Raw genomic sequence first — 20,920 nt, forward strand, 5'->3', positions numbered from 1 at the left:
TAAATGTCAATCTACTTAAAAATAATCTTTGAGATAGAAATTGATAAACACCTAAGTACAGGATTATTAAAGACTGCTCAAGCTAGTCCTGTTCTTAGAAAGAAGACAGTGAAGAGGGTGGTCAAAAATAATCAGGAGTTGGTCTTGGGAATCAAATAATTCATTCTGATGCATCTATTCAGTCAAGAGACATTTACTGAGGGCCTTTTGGGTCTCAGTTATGGTAGTGTCTGGATGCTGCGAGTATCCTGATGCACAAGACATGGCCCAGGCTCTGTCGACCATGTAGTCTAATTAGAGAAAGATGTTGTCCTGGGATAGATGTGATGATAATGTGACCCACTGAGTGCAATCAGAGTATGAGGGACTGGCCCTTGTTTCAGACCAGTAGGCTTACTGAAAGCCTTCTGGAATCATGCCTGAGCTGAGTGAGTCCTGAGGGCCCAATAAGAATAATCTAGGACAAGAGAGATGGTGTCAGAGGTTGGGCAGGGTGGACAGGTCTTTTAACTGTGTACACTGGTACTAGGATTGAAAAATTATGGCCCATTTGGGGCATGATAAATAGTTTGGTGATACCTGAGGAAAGAGCATGGGTATGAGTATGGTGAGTGCGAATGAGCGGAGAGACTTGGTATTGAGAGGAGGCTGGACAGGTACCCAGGGTCCAGATCATGCTCAGAAATCTGGATTTTATCAGGAAGATGGCAGTGGATTACCTGAAGACTTGTAAGCAATAGAATGATTTCGATTTCATTAGAACTAGGAAGAACCCTGGGGACCCCATAAGTGAAAATTTACTGATGTGAGCTCAGGAAAAAAACATTAGATGCTATCATTTAAACTAAAATTGACATTAAGTGCTATGTATGTATATTGATATGTGTAGTATAAATAACCATGTCCATTGAACACTGACCATTTCTCTTCATGAGGTTTCTAAAATACAGGCTTTAAAAGAAAATGAAGGTTTATTTTTCCTTTAAACAAAATATAATTTAAAAATAGCAATCTAATGTCCTTTTCAAATCTTAAAAGTTCTCAAAACTCTACAAAAGGAGGAATTTCTTAATTTTAGGGCAATAAATTATTTTAAAACAACAAACACCTTTTGTAAAAAGGGCTTATGAACACTTAGTAATCATTAGAAGATTTGTTGAATGAAAGTCTGAGAAATTAAAGAAATTAAGGTTTATACTCTTTCTTTAGTAATCATCAATATTTGTAGTTTGACCTTTGTTTTATGTCAAGGACCATAGAGGCTATTGGTAACAAAGAAGCCATCATTCCAAAGTGAAAATAGAGGTTCCTTAGTGTAGCTGTTGTGTCTCTAATAATCAATATTGTGTTAAATCATCTGAGGAAGTCTTGCCATGCAAAACTATTTAGCAAGAGATTATTGATCTTAGAAAATATGTGAGGCTGATTATTACTGTGACAGAGTTTCAGCAATTTTTCTCTTGAGATTTTGAATACAGCATCATACTGTTTTTAATATGGGTATTGCTGTTAATACTGTTCATGTAGACCTTGAGTTGTTTATTTAATATAAGATTTTGGTGAGTTTTCTAAATTCTTTATATTTTCTTAAGTCAAGGTTGAAAGTTTTTCTCTCAGGAGAACACAGATGCAGCTTTTCAAAAATAAGAAAAGTATTTGCTTGATAGAAATTCACTTCATAAGGAAAATTTGAGGGGAAATTGACTTTTATATTAAGGGAAGGATTCTTGTTCTTCAGGGGAAAACAATGCTGTTTTAATTTAAAAATTCCCCTGACCTCCGTGAATAGAAACTTCATATATCTGTCCCTGTAGGGTTTAGTAAAATGTTTTTGCACGTGATAGTCAATATATGTTGAATAAAATTGATCTGGTCTAGAAAGGAAATGAACCAGAAAGTCTCCTCCCATTACCCGTGCTCTCCCTTGTGCTCTCTCTCACTTACACTCACACCCACACACCCACACACAATCTAAACAACGGAGGTATCTTTTAGGATTAGCTTTGACTACCAGTAATAGAAACATCCAGAATAATACTGACTAAAAGAGGGTAGAGGTTTGTTTCTTTCTCACATACAATAAGTCTAGATGTGGTAATGCAGGGCTGCTATGGTAATTATGAAATCCTTCCAGTTCTTTGCTTTGCCAGCCTTATAAAGTGAGTCTTTTCTTCATGGACTAACATGGTGATTAGAGCTCAGCCATTACATATTATTTTCCAGACCAGTAGTGGAAAGGCCAGAAAGCACAAACAACTGTCACCCTCTTTTTCGGAGACTTCCTGAGTGTGATAATACTTCTACTTACATCGCATTGGTCAAAACTTATCCCCATGACCACAGCTAGCTGCAGAGGGAGAGGGATATAGTCCTTTTATATGGGTGCATTGCCACAGTAAACAAATTTGTTTGGTTATTGAAGAGAAGGGGAAAATAAATGTTGGGATAGGCCAATAATTTCTGCAGGGATTGTATGACTAGAAATCACATTTTTGAGTCATTGTATTAGTAGTAAAATTTACTTCAGAGAGGCTGGGGATTAATGAGAAATTGAGAAGTTCTTTAAATTCTATAATATAATATAAAGAAGGGGATGTTTACTATTTCCATAGTTTTTTCAGGTACTCATTTGTTTAGTGTTGAGTATGGCTAATTGGTGAGTATTTCTTAGGTAGTTTAAGGTAGGAAGAAGGACAAGGAAATTGAAGATTGATACCATCAAAAAAGGTGCACCAGTCTTTTCATTGAAGGTCTAGCTTTATCTGTGAAGTGTTATCAGTTTCTTTCCTAATAATTAGAATTAGAAGAAAAAAATCATTTATTCAGTATTGCAATTTGATACCTATAAATCACTTTTTCTCTGCATTATCATTGAATATGGAAACAAACATTATATTGTTTGTTATAATGTAATTATAGATGTAGTGGTTTTTTTTTGTTTGTTTTTATTTTGGAATCATTAATCTACAATTACATGAGGAATGTTATGTTTACTAGGCTCTCCCCTTCACCAAGTCCCCGCCACAACCCCCATTACAGTCACTGTCCATCAGCGTTATAAGATGCTGTAGAATCACTACTTGTCTTCTCTGTGTTGCACAGCCTTCCGGTGCCTCCCCCCACATTATACATGCTAAACATAATGCCCCCTTTCTTTTTCCTCCCCCTTATCCCTCCCTTCCCACCCATCCTTCCCAGTCCCATTCCCTTTGGTAACTGTTAGTCCATTGTTGGGTTCTGTGAGTCTGCTGCTGTTTTGTTACTTCAGTTTTTTCTTTGTTCTCATACTCCACATATATGAGTGAAATCATTTGGTACTTGTCTTTCTCCGCCTGGCTTATTTCACTGAGCATAATACCTTCTAGCTCCATCCATGTTGTTGCAAATGATAGGATTTGTTTTCTTCTCATGGCTGAATAATATTCCATTGTGTATATGTACCACGTCTTCTTTATTCATTCATCTACTGATGGACACTTAGGTTGCTTCCGTTTCTTGGCTATTGTAAATAGTGCTGCGATAAACATAGGGGTGTATCTGTCTTTTTCAAACTGGGCTGCTGCATTCTTAGGGTAAATTCCTAGAAGTGGAATTCCTGGGTCAAATGGTATTTCTATTTTGAGCTTTTTGAGGAACCTCCATATTGCTTTCCACAATGGTTGAACTGATTTACATTCCCCCCAGCAGTGTAGGAGGGTTCCCCTTTCTCCACAACCTCGCCAACATTTGTTGTTTGTCTTTAGGATGGTGGCGATCCTTACTGGTGTGAGGTGATATCTCATTGTGGTTTTAATTTGCATTTCTCTAATGACTAGCAATGTGGAGCATCTTTTCATGTGTCTGTTAGCCATCTGAATTTCTTCTTTGGAGAACTGTCTGTTCAGCTCCTCAGCCCATTTTTTAATTGGATTATTTGCTTTTTGTTTGTTGAGGTGCATGAGCTCTTTATATATTTTGGATGTCAATCCTTTATCGGATCTGTCATTTATGAATATATTCTCCCATATTGTAGGATGCCTTTTTGTTCTATTGATGGTGTCCTTTGCTGTACAGAAGATTTTCAGCTTCATATAGTTCTACTTGTTCACTTTTGCTTTTGTTTCCCTTGCCTGGGGAGATATGTTCATGAAGAATTCACTCACGTTTATGTCCAAGAGATTTTTGCCTATGTTTTTTTCTAAAAGTTTTATGGTTTCATGACTTACATTCAGATCTTTGATCCACATTCAGATCTTTGATCCATTTCAAATTTACTTTTGTGTATGGGATTAGACAATGATCCAGTTTCATTCTCTTACATGTAGCTGTCCAGTTTTGCCAACACCAACTGTTGAAGAGGCTGTCATTTCCCCATTGTATGTCCATGGCTCCTTTATCGTATATTAATTGACCATATATGTTTGGGTTAATGACTGGAGTCTCTATTCTGTTCCACTGGTCTGTGGGTCTGTTCTTGTGCCAGTGCCAAATTGTCTTGATTACTGTGGCTTTGTAGTAGAGTTTGAAGTTGGGGAGTGAGATCCCTCCCACTTTATTCTTCCTTCTCACGATTGCTTTGGCTATTTGGGGTCTTGTTCTATATGAATTTTTGAACTATTTGTTCCAGTTTGTTGAAGAATGCTATTGGTAATTTGATAGTGATTGCATTGAATCTGTAGATTGCTTTGGGAAGGATGGCCATTTTGACAATATTAATTCTTCCTAGCCAAGAGCATGGGATGAGTTTCCATTTGTTAGTGTCCTCTTTAATTTCTCTTAAGAGTGTCTTGTAGTTTTAAGGGTATAGGTCTTTCACTTCTTTGGTTAGGTTTATTCCTAGGTATTTTATTCTTTTTGATGCAACTGTGAATGGAATTGTTTTCCTGTTTTCTTTATCTGTTAGTTCATTGTTAGTGTATAGGAAAGCCACAGATTTCTGTTTATTAATTTTGTATCCTGCAACTTTGCTGAATTCCAGTATTAGTGCTAGTAGTTTTGGAGTGGAGTCTTTAGGGATTTTTATGTACAATATCATGTCATCTGCAAATAGTGACACTTTGACTTTTTCTTTACCAATCTGGATTCCTTGTATTTCTTTGTTTTGTTTAATTGCTGTGGCTAGGACCTCCAGCACTATGTTGAATAATAGTAGGGAGAGTGGGCATCCCTGTCTTGTTCCTGATCTTAGAGGAAAAGCTTTCAGCTTCTTGCTGTTCAGTATGATGTTGGCTGTGGGTTTATCATATATGGTCTTTATTATGTTGAGGTACTTGCCCTGTATATCCATTTTGTTGAGAGTTTTTATCATGAATGGATGTTGAATTTTGTCGAATGCTTTTTCAGCATCAATGTAGATGATCATGTGATTTTTGTCCTCTTTGTTGATGTGGTGGATGATGTTGATGGATTTTGAAATATTGTACCATCCTTACATCCCTGAGATGAATCCCACTTGGTCATGGTGTATGATCCTCCTGATGTATTTTTGAATTCGGTTTGGTAACATTTTGTTGGGTATTTTTGCATCTATGTTCATCAGAGATATTGGTCTGTAATTTTCTTTTTTTGTGGTGTCTTTTCCTGGTTTTGGTATTAGGGTAATGCTGACTTCATAGAATGAGTTTGGGAGTATTCCCTCCTCTTCTATTTTTTGGAAAACTTTAAGGAGAATGGGTATTATATCTTCTCTGTATGTCTGATGAAATTCCACAGTAAATCCATCTGGCCTGGGGGCTTTGGTCTTGGGTAGTTTTTTGATTACCGCTTTAATTTCATTGCTGGTAAATGGTCTGTTTAGATTTTCTGTTTCTTCCTTGGTCCGTCTTTATATTTTTCTAGGAAGTTATCCATTCCTCCTAGGTTTTCCTGCTTGTTAGCATATAGGTTTTCATAATATTCTCTAATAAGTGTTTGTGTTTCTGTGGGGTCCATCATGATTTTTCCTTTCTCTTTTCTGATTCTCTTGATGTATGTTGATTCTCTTTTTCTCTTAGTAAGTCTGGCTAGAGGCTTATCTATTTTGTTTATTTTCTCAAGGAAACACCTCTTGGTTTCATTGATTTTTTTCTATTGTTTTATTCTTCTCAATTTTATTTATTTATTCTCTGATCTTTATTATGTCCCTCCTTCTGCTGACTTTAGGCCTCATTTCTTCTTCTTTTTTCCAATTTTGATAACTGTGACTTTAGACTATTCATTTGGGATTGTCGTTCCTTCTTTAAATATGCCTGGATTGCTATATACTTTCCTCTTAGGACTGCTTTCCCTGCATCCCACAGAAGTTGGGGCTTTGTGTTGTTGTTGTCATTTGTCTCCATATATTATTGCTTGATCTCTATTTTAATTTGGTCATTGATCCATTGATTATTTAGGATCATGCTGTTAAGCCTCTATGTGTTTGTGGGCCTTTTTGCTTTCTTTGTACAATTTAGTTCTAGTTTTATACCTCTGTGGTCTGAGAAGTTGGCTGGTAGAATTTCAATCTTTTTTAATTTACTGAGGCACTTTTTGTGGCCTAGTATGTGGTCTATTCTGGAGAATGTTCCATGTGCACTTGAGAAGAATGTGTGTCCGGCTGCTTTTGGGTGTAGAGTTCTATAGATATCTATTAGGTCCATCTGTTACAGTGTGTCATTCAGTGCCTCTGTGTCCTTACTTATTTTCTGTCTGGTGGATCTGTCCTTTGGAGTGAGTGGTGTGTTGAAGTCTCCTAAAATGAATGCATTGCATTCTATTTCCTCCTTTAATTCAGTTAGTATTTGTTTCACATATGTTGGTGCTCCTGTTTTGGGTGCATATATGTATTTATAATGGTTATATCCTTTTGTTGGACTGACCCCTTTATCATTATGTAATGTCCTTCTTTATCTCTTGTGACTTTCTTTGTTTTGAAGTCTATTTTGTCTGATACTAGTACTGCAACACCTGCTTTTTTCTCCTTGTTGTTTGCATGAAATACCTTTTTCCATCCCTTGACTTTTAGTCTGTGCATGTTTTTGGGTTTGAGGTGAGTCTCTTGTAAGCAGCATAAAGATGGGTCTTGCTTTTTTATCCATTCTATTACTCTTTGTCTTGTGATTGGTGCATTCAGTCCATTTACATTTAGGGTAATTATTAAAAAATATGTACTTATTGCCATTGCAGGCTTTAGATTTGTGGTTACCAAAGGTTCAAGGGTAGCTTCTTTATTATCTAAGTGTCTAACTTAACTCACTAATTGAGCTATTATAAACACAGTCTGCTGATTCTTTATTTCTCTCCCTTCATATTCCTCCTCCTCCGTTCTTTATATGTTAGGTGTTTTATTCTGTACTCTTTTCTGTTTTCTTTGACTGCTTTTGTGCGTAGTTGATTTTATTTTTTGCCTTCAGTTAGTATTTGGTTGGTCTGCTTTCTTTGCTGTGATTTTATTTTCTATGGAGACATATATTTAGCCTTAGGAGTGCTTCCATCAAGATCAGTCCCTCTAAAATACCCTGTGGGGGTGATTTGTGGGAGACAAATTCTCTCCACTTTTGCTTGTCTGGGAATTGTTTAATCCCTCCTTCATATTTAAATTATAATTGTGCTGGATACAGTATTCTTGGTTCAAGGCCCTTCTGTTTCATTGCATTAAATATATCATGCCATTCTCTTCTGGCCTGTAAGGTTTCTGTTGAGAAGTCTCATGATAGCCTGATGGGTTTTCCTTTGTAGGTGACCTTTTTTCTCTCTCTGGTTGCCTTTAATATTCTGTCCTTGTCCTTGATCTTTGCCATTTTAATTATTATGTGTCTTGGTGTTGTTCTCCTTGGGTCCCTTCTGTTGGGAGTTCTGTGGGCTTCCATGGTCTGATCGACTATTTCCTCCCCCAGTTTGGGGAAGTTTTCAGCAATTATTTCTTCAAAGACACTCTCTATCCCTTTTTTTCTCTCTTCTTCTTCTGTTACCCCTATAATGCGGATATTGTTCCATTTGGATTGGTCACACAGTTCTCTTAATATTTTTTCATTCCTGGAGATCCTTTTATCTCTTTCTGCATCAGCTTCTCTGCGTTCCTGTTCTCTGATTTCCATTCCATAAATGGCCTCTTGCATCTCGTCCATTCTGCTTTTAAGTCCTTCCAGAGATTGTTTTATTTCTGTATACTGCCTTTCAACTTTATCCGTTAGCTCTTGCATTTTTCTCTGCAGCTCCATCAGCATTGTTATGACCTTTACTTTGAATTCTTTTTCAGGAAGATTGGTTAAGTCTATCTCCCCAGGCTCCTTCTCAGGGGTTGTCTCTATGATTTTGGTCTGGATCAAATTCTTCTGCCTTTTCATGGTGATAGAGGTAGTCGTGGGCAGTTGGCACGTGTATCAGCTGGGAGAACAAAGTCCGTTCCTGCTTGCAGGTCACCTTCTTTGCCTGTGAGAATGGCGACCCCTAACTGCTTGTTCTGGGCAGCTGCGCACTGACAGGGTCTGTGAGTCTGGCCCAGCTGGCTGCGGAGGAGGCTCTGTGCGACTGCTGTGGGCGTGGCCAGTCTCAGGCTGCTCCTCCGCTATGGCGGGCCCACATCGGAGGGGGAATGGGCAGGAGGCTGTTTATCGCCATGGGGACTCTCATAGCTGCACTCCCGTTCAGGGGGTTAGGGTGCCCGGAGTTCCCCAGGATTCACTGCTGCTCGGCTGAGTGTGCTGGGACACTTCTGTCCAGCTGGGATGCCTCTGTCCCTTTAAGACTTTCAAAAAGCTCTCGCTTTTCTTTTGTCCCAGGGGTGCCAGCTGTGGGAACCCACTCCCAGGTTTTACTGTTCCGTTTCCCTAGTATACAGCACACCACGCAGTGTGTGTCTGTGCTCCCAGTGCGGATGACTAGGGCTGGGTATTTAGCAGTCCTGGGCTCCCACTCCCTCCCCGCTCTGACTCCTCTCCTCCGGCTGGGGAGCTGGGCTGCAGTTTCTATCTTACCCCCTTCATGAGGCGCTGGGTTCGTGCAGGTGTAGATGTAGCCTGGCTGTTGTACTGTATCTTCTGGTCTCTCTTGTAGGAATAGTTGTATTTGTTGTATTTTCAAAAATATATATGGTTTTGGGAGATGATTTCTGCTGCCCTACTCATGCCACCATCTTGGCTCCTAGATGTAGTGTTTTTATCCCTTAAAAATTTTTTATGAATATAGTTGCTGAAAAAGGTAAATCAGTAGATAGACTTAACCATAGAAGAGCATTTCTCTGGTGCCATTTCTCTGGTTTCTAATCAGTTCATTAGGAAGAAAAGACGATGACTAATGTCAAATAATGGTAAGTAGTGAAAGATAGGCTGAAGACTTATCTTCTTTTCCTGTATACTCTTAGAGTATTAAGGATAGAAAGGATCTTTAGAAGTTGATTTAGTCAGATTGTCTTCCTCCATATTGGACAAAACAAGAAATAAACATCATGGAGAGAAAAGATTCTACCAATTTGAAAAATGTTTCCCTCCATTACCTATTTCTGTCTCTCAAGCTAGGGTTTGATAGCAAGGTGAGAAAGGTTTTATCATTGCTAATCTCTTGGAATTAACTTTTGTCCATTTTCTCTTAGTTTTTTTATAGTAGAGATGGGTATTATCTAGTTATTCTAATTTGTGAAGAACCCTTCTTATGTCACTCTAAAATCTTTTGAAAATAATACTATAATTTGTCTCCTAGATAAACATTTACACCTCTTAAACTTTTCTCACTGGTATAATTTCCTAACAATATAATAATAATTTATAGCTTTAATAATAACAAAATGATTATCATCATCATCATCATTTTGCTGTTTAATCTATAATATTCCAGATAGATGTCAGGCAAATAATAGGAATTTTAATAGTGATTGAATATATATATACCAGTTGTTTTATAAACTTTATTTCATTACTTTTTATAGCATCCCTTTATGGAAACTAGTATTATGTCCATTTCATTTATTAGAAAATTGAGGCTTAGAGAGATAGTAAGTTTTCCAAGGCTACATAACTAATAAGCTTCAGAATCAAGAACTGAGCATGAATTTCTCTGACTCCATAGTCTGTGCTTTTTGCACTGTATATACTGCTTCCCATCCAGGACTTCTGCTGATGGCAATCCCAGTGATTGTAGAGCTGTGCTGCACAGTTTGGTAGCCACTAGCCAGATGTAGCTATTTAAATTTATTAAAATTAAAATCCAGTTCCTCAGTTGCAATAGGCATATTTTAAGCACTTGATAACCATATGTGGCTGGTGATTACCATATTGGACAGCATGAATAGAGAACATTTCCATCATCACAGAAAGTTCTGTTGAACTATGCTGTTTTAGAGTTTCAAGTTACCTCTAATTTTAACTACCTACATTTAGACATAAACTTTCTCTTTACAGATCAGCTGATGTCCCTGGAAATTGAGGTACCCTGTGTCCCAGGGCTATAAGGGTAATGTAAGGCTGTACAGGGTTCTGTGACCTCTGCCAAAAGTCGCTAGTTGAATTGCTTTCTCTCTTGCTTTTCTTCTGCTGAGGAAAACTTTAGGTATGGAGAGGGAGGGGAATGGCAGGAGAAGAAGAGGAAGAGTGAAGTTCAGTGGGTGATGGGGAAGAGAAGGTGGAGTGAAAGGTTGAGAGATAAAACCGTAGCTGTGTTAGCTACCTCATCATGACAACACCACTTTAAACTGACTTTATAGTCCTAGAGACTTTTTGGAAAGATTTCTTTCATTTTCTTTAATTTCCTTTCTCAGTCTTCCTCAAAATTTGTTGCCTCCTTTCTTCCCAGTTGCACTTACTATCTGACAAAGCATCTTTATTTTCCTTTCATGTAAACTCAGTGTTTAGATATTAATTTGGCACCTTCTTTCCTATCCTTTTCCACCTCTAGACTGTACACAGCTCTGAAGCAGTTCCTATCCACTTTCTGGTTGATGGACTCTTGTATTTGTTCAGATCTTGGTAACAATGACCTAGAGTATGTCGACCCAAAGTAAAAAAATTTTAGTTGACTATTAGCTAAACTTCTAAGGAGTTATTCTAAAGAAATTGAATGGATTTAAAAAATATTTTCAACTTAGTTTTAACTTTATTTAGTTCATAGAAATAATTTATTCATGATTTTGTAATTTTGAAATGTATGAATCTTTAAAAAGAAACAAGAAGCTCAGTGAAATAAGCCAGGCAGAGAAAGACAAGTACCAAATGATTTCACTCATATGTGGAATATAAGAACAAAGGAAAAATTGAAGGAACAAAACAGCAACAGAATCACAGAATCCAAGAAGGGACTAACAGTTACCAAAGGGAAAGGGACTGGGGAGGATGGGTGGGAAGGGAGGGAGAAGTGGAGGGGAAGAAGAAAGGGGGCCTTACGATTAGCATGTATAATGTGTGTGGGGGCACGGGGAGGGCTGTGCAACACAGAGAAGAGAAGTAGTGATTTTACAGCATCTTACTACGCTGATGGACAGTGACTAATGGGGTATGTAGGGGGGACTTGGTGAAGGGGGGAGTCTAAACATAATGTTCCTCATGTAATTGTAGATGAATGATACCAAAAAAAAAAAAAAGAGAAAAAAAGAAACAAGAAGTATACTTTGCTAATAGTAGTAAAACATTTGGCAATCATTTAAAAATCAGAATCCTTGCAGGTCTGTTTTTACTTAGTACTTATATTCTTAGCTACCACTTTGAATGAAAAGAAATAGACATTGGGTCTATTCAACTGACATTTCATTTCACAACTAGATGTCAGTGTTAACATACCTGATTAGATAGATGTCTCAGGTGTGATTATAATGAGTCATTCAACTAGTCAGCTATATGAGGTAAGATCAGAAAATAGATAGTAAAGATGGAAAAGAAGAAAAGCAAATTATTTTCCTTATTTCAAGGTGGACTAGTTGATTTTACATTTATACTTTTAAATATTGATTTTTCCCCCACCTTAGTAACTATGCATGAAAAATTAAACTTTTTGACGTATCTGGTTAGGAATGTCAGGTAGAGTGTGAACTTGAACCTTTTCACTGCTATGAACCAGTTCTTCCAAAGACTTTTCCATAAAACAAAGGAAAATTATTGCTATCCGAATGGGTGGTGTGTGTGTGTGTGTGTGTGTGTGTGTGTGTGTGTGTGTGTGTCTGTATGTGATTTTTGCCTACTTAAATAAGAGACATATTTAAGAGCAGGAATTATGAACATATTGTCAGTGACATTTCTAACATCTCACCTAGAAGTCTCTCTTGATATAACTAAATCTGCCTTTATCAATTTCAGTCTCCTTAACCTTTCCTTGTAGATAAAATCTGACAAAGTTTTATCATTTATATTGCATTTCTCCAACTAGAGTGTCATTTTTTATACCCATACTTCCTGTTGATAAATATGCAATCCAGAGTAATAACTGAGATATCATGAATAAAATCCAGGTAGACAAATAGATCAAAGTACTGAAAACCCATCTCTTCTTCTACTTCCATGGAAAGATCCTTATGGGTCTCCATTTCCAGTTCTCTTTCCTCTTTGAGAATTACTACTTCTGTATAATTTAAGTGATAGAGCTCCCTTAGGCAAAATTGTGTTGAATTATTTACTTTGATATTTTTAATTAAACATTTTCAAAGTGTGTTATGCAGTTTAACAAAGATTTTTGGAGGCTATATGTTTAAAGTGTACAGTAGAAAATATGAAAACTTGTCTTTGGAGCTCAATTTAAGATTTTTGACAGATTTGACAGGTTTGCTTTTTAAAATTGTTATTTATAAGTTTAACTTTTTCCTTAGGAACACATCTATACCCCCCAAAAATTCTGTTTTGAAAAGGCAAGTCAAATTGGTATAATATCTTAGAATGATGAACTGACTTTTTAGGTCATACAGTGGACCCTAATTTTATAACAATTTAAAATAATATGCAAACAGTTCATTTGTTTATTGATTTAACTGTTTCCTGAGAATTTTGGTTCCTCAGTTCTTGGATAGCCACAGGAAACATTGTTTTGGTAGTTGGCTTTTTGTAGGTTTTTATGTCTTTCACACACATAATACAAGATATAAAATTAATTATTGATCATGGTACAGATCTGACATATCACTGTGGATTTTCAATTAGACTGAAAAAAGGGTAAAGTCATATCAACCAACTCCAGTCAATTCCAATTTGCTGCATATACAGTGGAATTGCAAGCAGTCTACATTATACTAACTACAAGATATCTTATTTAGCAAAACAATAAAATAGTTCAGTGAAGTTTATTTCATTCTGAGCTCTTTTACAATGATTAGTAGTAGCTTAGTTCTTCATCTGAATTATAACAGGTTTGTGATTTTGCAAATTGATCCTTACTAGTTTTTTTATTAAGGTATTATTAATGTACACTCTTATGAAGGTTTCACATGAAAAACAATGTGGTTACTATTTTCACCCATTTTATCGAGACCCCCCCAATACCCCATTGCAGTCACTGTCCATCAGCTTACACAGTAATTTTTTTGTTTGCCTTCTTGATATATGTTTCAATAGCACTCTGATGCCTTTGACAAAGATATAATTTATAACTTTATTTTATACTAAGGCAAGTAGCTAGTTACTGAACTTAAACTTTATTGCAGGCAGCTATCTATGATACTACTAATTAGACCAAGTTCTCAGTGACCTATATACAAAGCAGCAGAGTGCCTAGGAGATTGTTGGTTCTACCAGAGTGTCCTGAGCCTAGTAGACACTTAGTAAATATTTACTTAGAGATATTTATGCTCTTGTTTTCTGTCTGGCGTCATCTCTACTTAGGACTCAGTATGTGTTTGTGATTGTCTTCTGAGTGCTTGTGAGCCTTCTTCCTAACCCCATCTTCTGTGATTCGGGTTTTACTTCCAGGTGCCTGCTGCATGAGCTCTAGCTCCTCACATCCAAATTTTTTTTCTTTCAATTTTTGATATGTGGGCTACTTAAGCAAACTATTAACAGCAAATGATTGTTAAAGAAATAGCTAATTGGAGCTACTATGTAATTTTGTAATATTTTCTCTGATGGTTTTCCTAATAAGTCTCTACTTTTATTTGTAAAACATCACATTTTCTCCTGCTTTGGAACAAGGAATATACATAATTGGCTTTGTATGTGTTTTGGGGAAGAAGTGCAAAAAGGGTGGTAATTGCAAAATACAGCAGCAACTGTGCTTCCACAGTTCAGATTTTGCTGCCATTTAAGGACTATGGCAAATTTCTCTGAATCTGCAACCATTTTGAAAATGCTTTTCTTTAGCAACAAGCCAGAAGGGCAGTAAAGCAAGGCTTTGTAATCATTTCCCTTACTCTTCACATTCTCTCCTGACTTGTCAAGATTTATAATTTTTGGTCTGTGAGAGTTTTACATTTGGACACCAAGTATTCATGTCATTTGAAAATTTATCTAAAATCTTACATGGGTGCATTTTATGGCATGTGAATTATATCTCAAGAAAGCTGTTATTAAAAAGTCCAAAAACTTACCTAAAACCATTTTTATTGGTACTGGGAAGCTTTATATTAATGTTAGAAGGTGAGGAACAAATAGTTGTTAATTTATTTATGTGAAATTCTAAGGGATGTGACTTTTAAGGATATACTTCATTTTCCTATTTTTGGTTTGTTTTAACTTAAGAAAAACTTTCCATTTAACTCATAAGTGTATATCTTAATGGAAGGAGGAAAGTAAATATAAGAGATAATAACTAAAACATTTAAATCTTACTTAGAGTCTCAGAGTTCTATTTAGAGATGAACCAGAAGTAAGTAAATATTCCACTTCATGCGTTAATGCCCCGTTCTGGCTGTCCACTGGCAATCTGAGATCTGGCTATGTAATTGAGGAATTAAGGAAATGTACTACAAAATTCTGTTGTTTTGACTTCTCCATATAATGAACAAGTTCATGTTAAGGACTTCACATTTAAAAATATTCCATTTATCTTTACAGAAAGCTGTGTATTTGCACAAGTGGTGGCTGCCATTGATGTAAACACTGTCGCTAATGAAGTGTACAAGTATAATTTTCCTCACACGCAGTTACTGGCCAAGACAATTGAAGTGAGTATTGATTATGACTGTTTTAATAAGTATATAGCAAGGAAAATATGATTGAAGAACACTGCAGGATACTGGTTTCCGGTGTCTTAATTGGAGGATAAATTATATATAAATTAAAAAGTTTAGGGGAAGGGAATTAACATGGTATATTCTATCAGAAGATGATATGGTATTTTTTGTCTTTATTTATTGATATATTTTTAAATTTCCAGCTTTATAGAGAGAGCTAGATCAACATTTTGGCCTCTGAGAGAAAGGATTGAAATGTAACAATATGCTTAACTTCTAAATGCTTGGTTCTGTAAATTAAACTGTTTAATTCTTTACTTTCAGGCAATGTACAGTATGTATATAGCAGGAGTGAAAATAAAAGAGGCAGTCATTAACTATTACTTACTGAATGCTTCTTAGTTTAGCAAGCCTGTCAAAGTTAAAGGTACTATTTTGTAAGTAAACTCAGCAGAATTACTTAATACTTATGTTCATTAAGTTATTTTAAAAATAATATGAAATTGTGCTTTTTCTCCCAATTTCTTGTCTTGAAGAATTTTACATGCAAATTTCTCATGAAGCCTTAAGTTACATATACTAAACTACTCTAAGCTTAAGGGAGTTTTGACCAATATATACAACTATGTAACCACTGCCACCACAATCAAGACTTAGAATACCCACCCCTCTAAAGTGTTCCTTAGTGTGCCATTTTAATCAGTGTCTGACCTGGTCCTAGGCAACCACTGATCTGCTTTCTGTCATTACAGATAAAATTGTCCACTTCTAGTATATCATAAATAAAATCATGAGTGTAAATTTTTTTTGCATGTAACTCCTTTTGTTTAGCATAATATTTTTTAAATTCACCCATATCATTGTATATATCAGTAGTCTGTCTTTTTTATTATTGATGAGTAATATTCTGTATACTGTAATATATATATTCATCCACATAATGTTAGACATTTAGGTTGTTTCCAGATTTTGACTATTACAAAAAGTTGTTATGAACATTCACATACAAGTTTTTGTGTGCACCCTTGTTTTCATTTCTTGTGGATAAATAACTAGGAGTGAAGTTGCTGGGTCATATGGTAAGTTTCCTCAATTTCATAAGAAAATGCTGTTTTCCATAGTGTATGTACTATTTTACATTCTCCCAGTCAATATTTAAGTGTTTCAGTTGTTTCACATCTTATCAATACTTGCTCCTATCAGTCCTTTAAACTGTAGCCATGCTAATGAGCATATAGTGATATTGTTATTTTTTGTCTAGTATTTTGATTTTAATGTGCATTTTCCTGATAACTGATAATGTTAGTATCTTTTCATGTGCTTATTGGTCATTTCTCCTTTTAAATTTTTATTTATTTTTAAAAATGAAATAGAGGTGATATAAAATATTACATTGGTTTCAGGTGTATAACATAATGATTTGACAATTATATACATTTCCAGTACTGACCACACCAAGTCTAGTTACCATCTGTCACCATATAAAAATATTGCAATACTATTGACTATATTCCATATGCTGTACTTTCATCCCTGTGACTAATTTACTTTATAATTGGAATTTCTTCCTCTTTTCCCCTTCCATTTTTCCCCTATCCCCATTAATTTCACACATCCCTGACCCCACTCCCCTATGGCAACCACAGTCTATTCTCTTGTGTTCATGAGTCTGGTTCTGTTCTGTTTATTCATTTGTTTTTTAGATTCCATACATAACTGAAATCATATAGTATTTATCATCTCTGTCTGACTTATTTCACTTAGCATAATACTCTCTTTGTTCATCTGTGTTGTCGCAAATGGCAAGATTTCATTCTTTTTTATGGCTAAGTAATATTCCATTGTATATATGTGCCACATCTTTATCCATTCATCTATCAGTGAACATTTAGGTTGCTATAAATAATGCTACAATAAACATAGGAGTACTTATATTTTTGAATTAGCGACTTTGTTTTCTTTGGGTAAATTCCCAGAGGTAGAATTACTGGGTCATATGATATTTCTATTTTTAGTTTTTTGATAAACCTTTATTTGCGTTTCATAGTGGCTGCACCAATTTACATTCCCACCAGCAGTGTATGAGGGTTCTCTCTTTTCCACTTCCACCAATACTTGTTATTTCTTGTCTTTTGGATAGTAGTCAATTCTGAGCATTTGAGGTGATATCTCATTGTGGTTTTGATTGCATTTTCTTCATGATTAGTGATATTGAACATCTTTTCATGTGTCTGTTGGCCATCTGTATATCTTTGGAAAAATGTCTATTCAATTCCTTTGCCCATTTTTTAAATTGGATTTTGTGTGTGTGTATGTGTTGAGTTGTATGAGTTCTTTAAATATTTTGGATATTCACCCCTTATCAGATACGTGATTTGCAAATATGTTCACCCATTCAGTAGGTTGTCATTTCATTTTGTTGATGGTTTCCTTTGCTGTGTTTACATTATTTAATGTTATTGTAAGGAGCTCAGCTGAGCTGTCAGGGGTCAGAGTAGCTGATTAAAGCAACAAGGCAAAAATCAAAGAGTGAAACCTTAATCTCTTACTGTTGTGTTTTAAGCAAGCCTCTAAAAAGAAGAGGAAATGCTGATGCCCTGTGTTCCATTTCCCCATGGGACGGTACACTGGTGTGGGGGCTCGGGGTCAGCCCAGATGTGGGGTCAGCTTCCTTTTGAGGGCACCCTCATGTTGGAGGAATAGTGAGTGGAAGAAAGCCAGGAATGGGGTGTGCTGGATAGTAGTCAGAGTGGGGAGCAGTATCTTCAAGGTTTCCCCCTCCTCTTCCTGTAAGGAGGCCTTGGCAGAGGTGCCGAAGAGGAACCTGTGCCCAAGGCCTCAGATAAAGGGACCTAGCAGTGCGAATATGTGAAGAACGTGACTGACCAGGGGGCCTGAGACCTTGACTGCAACTGCCCTCAGAGAACTGCCATACACTGGCTCTGCACCAAGTCTGGAGTCGGGTGGGCAGCTTCCTCCATGAGGCCTGCCCAGTAAAGCCTTTGTATTTGTCTAGAGTCAGGCCTGAACAACCACAGAGATGTTTTTAACTAAGACTAGGACTCCTCATTTATAAAAAGAACTAGTAATAAAACTAAAATCTGTAACCTATCTTGGTAGAGAATGGGAAATTACTAGTCACTGCTACATAAACTTCATGTGGGCAGAAACTGTCTGGTTTGTTCTTTGATGTAATCCCAGATGTAGCACAATGCCTGCCACAGAGTAGATATTCTGAAATATTGGTGGATTAATTTATGAATATTATTTAATCAACAGTTTATTATGCCTAAAAAATGGACAAATAGCAGGGAAGTAGTAACAAAGGATAACAGAGGTTTCAGAATTAATGTTAGATAAGATGGATTTTAAGACAAAAAGCATTTAAGAGTCACAGAAAGTTACTTTACAGTGATGATTAATACAATTCTCAAGAAAGATCTGATTTGTCATGAGTATTCATGTACAAAATAACATCAGAGTTCATAGGGCAAGAAATGGTAGGAAATAACCACTAAGTAAGGTTTTTTTTGGAATATCTGCTGTATACCACAGAACAGGAAAATCTTTTTCTATGAATATAAACTTAGTAATTCTAAGTAAAATATGACCAAATAGATCTGAAGTACACTAAAAGAATAATGTAGCATAACCAAAATGGATTGTCTTTTGGGAATGCAGAAGTAGTTTAGTATTTAAGAATTCTATTAATGTTATTCAACATGTTAATAATAGAAAGATAAAAACTGTATGTTAGAAAGCATTTGACAAAATGTTATGTCTTCTGATTGTTTTTAATATTTCTTAATAAAATTAAGTCAAATGAATAGCTCCACAAAATAGATATGTTACTGACTAAATGTCTGTATATGTGTTTATATTTTATATTAAAATATATTAATTATTCTTATAATTCTTTAACATATTAAATATATTTATATTAAACATATGCATCCATATATACATATTTCCAAATCCACTAACATGCTAATGGTAAAACTTTAAAAGCATTGTCATTAAAATAATGAATAGGACAAGGATGTCCACCATTGGTACCATTATTTAATATTGTTTTGGATATTAGCTAATATACTCACGTAAGAGAAATAGTATATAAATATTAAAGAGGATTCTAAAGAATAATTAGATATGCTTGGAAAACATAAAACACTGTGCTAAAAATAGTATGAGGAAAAATTAGTGCATTTAATAAGGAGGCTGGTTAAAAAAACATGATAACCAGTAGCTTACAATATACAAACAAAAACATTTTAGGAAATAAAATAGAAAGTTTCTATTTGTAGTAATAACACAAAAATTATAAACATCAAGAAATCAATTTAACAAGAAATTTGCGTGACCCAAGTGGGAGTAAAAGAGTTTTGAAAATGTAAAATATATTTAGAAAGGATGACTGAATATTGTACAAATTTTTAGTTCCCTTTAAATTAACTGTAAGTTCACTAAAGTAGTCAAAAGTTGTTGTTTTCTAATCTACCAAATTGTTCCTAAAGTTTAATTGAGAATTAAGTATAACTGGGAAACTTTCTGAAACGGAATAAGGCAAGTAGGCGGACAGATAACACTGCTCATCGACATGTGATAAACAGTATTACCACACTGAGTTGATCTAATGTTCTCTGATAGCAGAGATGTTTTTATTAACTTGTGTGGCTAGGTTATGGGAAAAGAATAGATTTCCATTTCCAATATCTTTAAAATATCAAATTATTAAAGATAATTTGCTTACTTGAATCACAGCACATTCATTGACCTAGAATGCCAGTGAGTACTTTTGAAGGACTCACTAAATCAAGTTGTGAATGAATTGAGTGATTATTTTTTGTACAACTGAGCTATCATTTGGACTGTGCCATAAAAAAAGTCACGATTTTCAAGAGTCCTTTAAAATTGTAATTTTTAATGTCTAGCTGTATTGGAGGAAGAAATTGTTTACTTCCTTTAGCTTCTAGACATAGGATGATCATGATGTAAAACATTTTAGTTTAGTTTTAGGAATTTAGCTTTAAATCCACTTTTAGTTATGAAACCAGTAGGTTGCCTATCACAATGGCCCTGTGCTGATGGGACTTTTAGCTTGAGCATGATGTGCTGTCTGATTGGGCTGCTCTGCCCCATGCTTTCTGACAGACTGTTCAGTGTATGATTTCCAAATCGTTCTCTTTAACCCGGGTTCCAGAGGTGCTGTAAGAACTTCTCAGTATTTAATTTTGATTTCATTTTACATGTATATATGAAACTATTTAACAGCCTGTGATTTAAAAATGATAGACACATTCATTCAAACTTGTAGTACAAGACGACTGATGTGTTCTCCAGGTTAACTCATTCTCAACTGAACTCAAAGTAAAGCTTTTCTTGTGTTATTTGTATACTGGAACTTCTTAGAAGTGTGTTATAATTAGGAAGATTGTGATTCTGGGCTTGTGGCTTAATATTTTCAGCTGAGAATGTACAGTAAGAGTGCTTGATGAAAATTGGCAAACCCTTGACTTGTGTTTCTCTATGCAGTACTTCTTCCCTTATCTGCTGGGGATGTGTGTCAAAACCCCCTATGGGTGCCCAAAACCATGGACAATACCAAATCCTAAATATGCTATGTTTTTCTTAGACATTAATTCATAGCACTGGGGTACTATTGACCTTCTGACCATAAATCAGAAGGAGGAGCATCTGCTTCCCTTGGGGTTGACTGCTGGTAACTGAAACTGGGAAGCGAAGCCATGGATAAGGGGTGAAGGGCTACTGTATTCCTCTTCTGATACATAAAATAGGATCAAAATAGCATATTTTTCAACTATTTAGTCCATAGTAGCTATTTTGATTTATCTACAATCTTTTGAAGTTTTTTGACTACACGTAATTGTAAAACAATATGATAAATGT

General features: G+C 35.6%; 1 protein-coding gene across 3 annotated transcripts in view; it reads left to right on the forward strand.

Annotated features, from left to right (window-relative positions):
* Positions 1-20,920, forward strand: part of TRDMT1 (tRNA aspartic acid methyltransferase 1) — a 58,645-nt gene that overhangs the window by 17,567 nt on the left and 20,158 nt on the right. For all 3 annotated transcript variants that reach the window (XM_036889050.2, XM_036889059.2, XM_057498262.1), the window contains exon 2: positions 14,895-15,004. In XM_036889050.2, coding sequence (XP_036744945.2) covers positions 14,895-15,004 — 110 coding nt within the window. The remainder of the gene's footprint in view (positions 1-14,894; positions 15,005-20,920) is intronic.

The sequence above is a fragment of the Manis pentadactyla genome, chromosome 3 (genome assembly GCF_030020395.1).
Source record: "Manis pentadactyla isolate mManPen7 chromosome 3, mManPen7.hap1, whole genome shotgun sequence".
NCBI classification, from domain to species: domain Eukaryota; kingdom Metazoa; phylum Chordata; class Mammalia; order Pholidota; family Manidae; genus Manis; species Manis pentadactyla.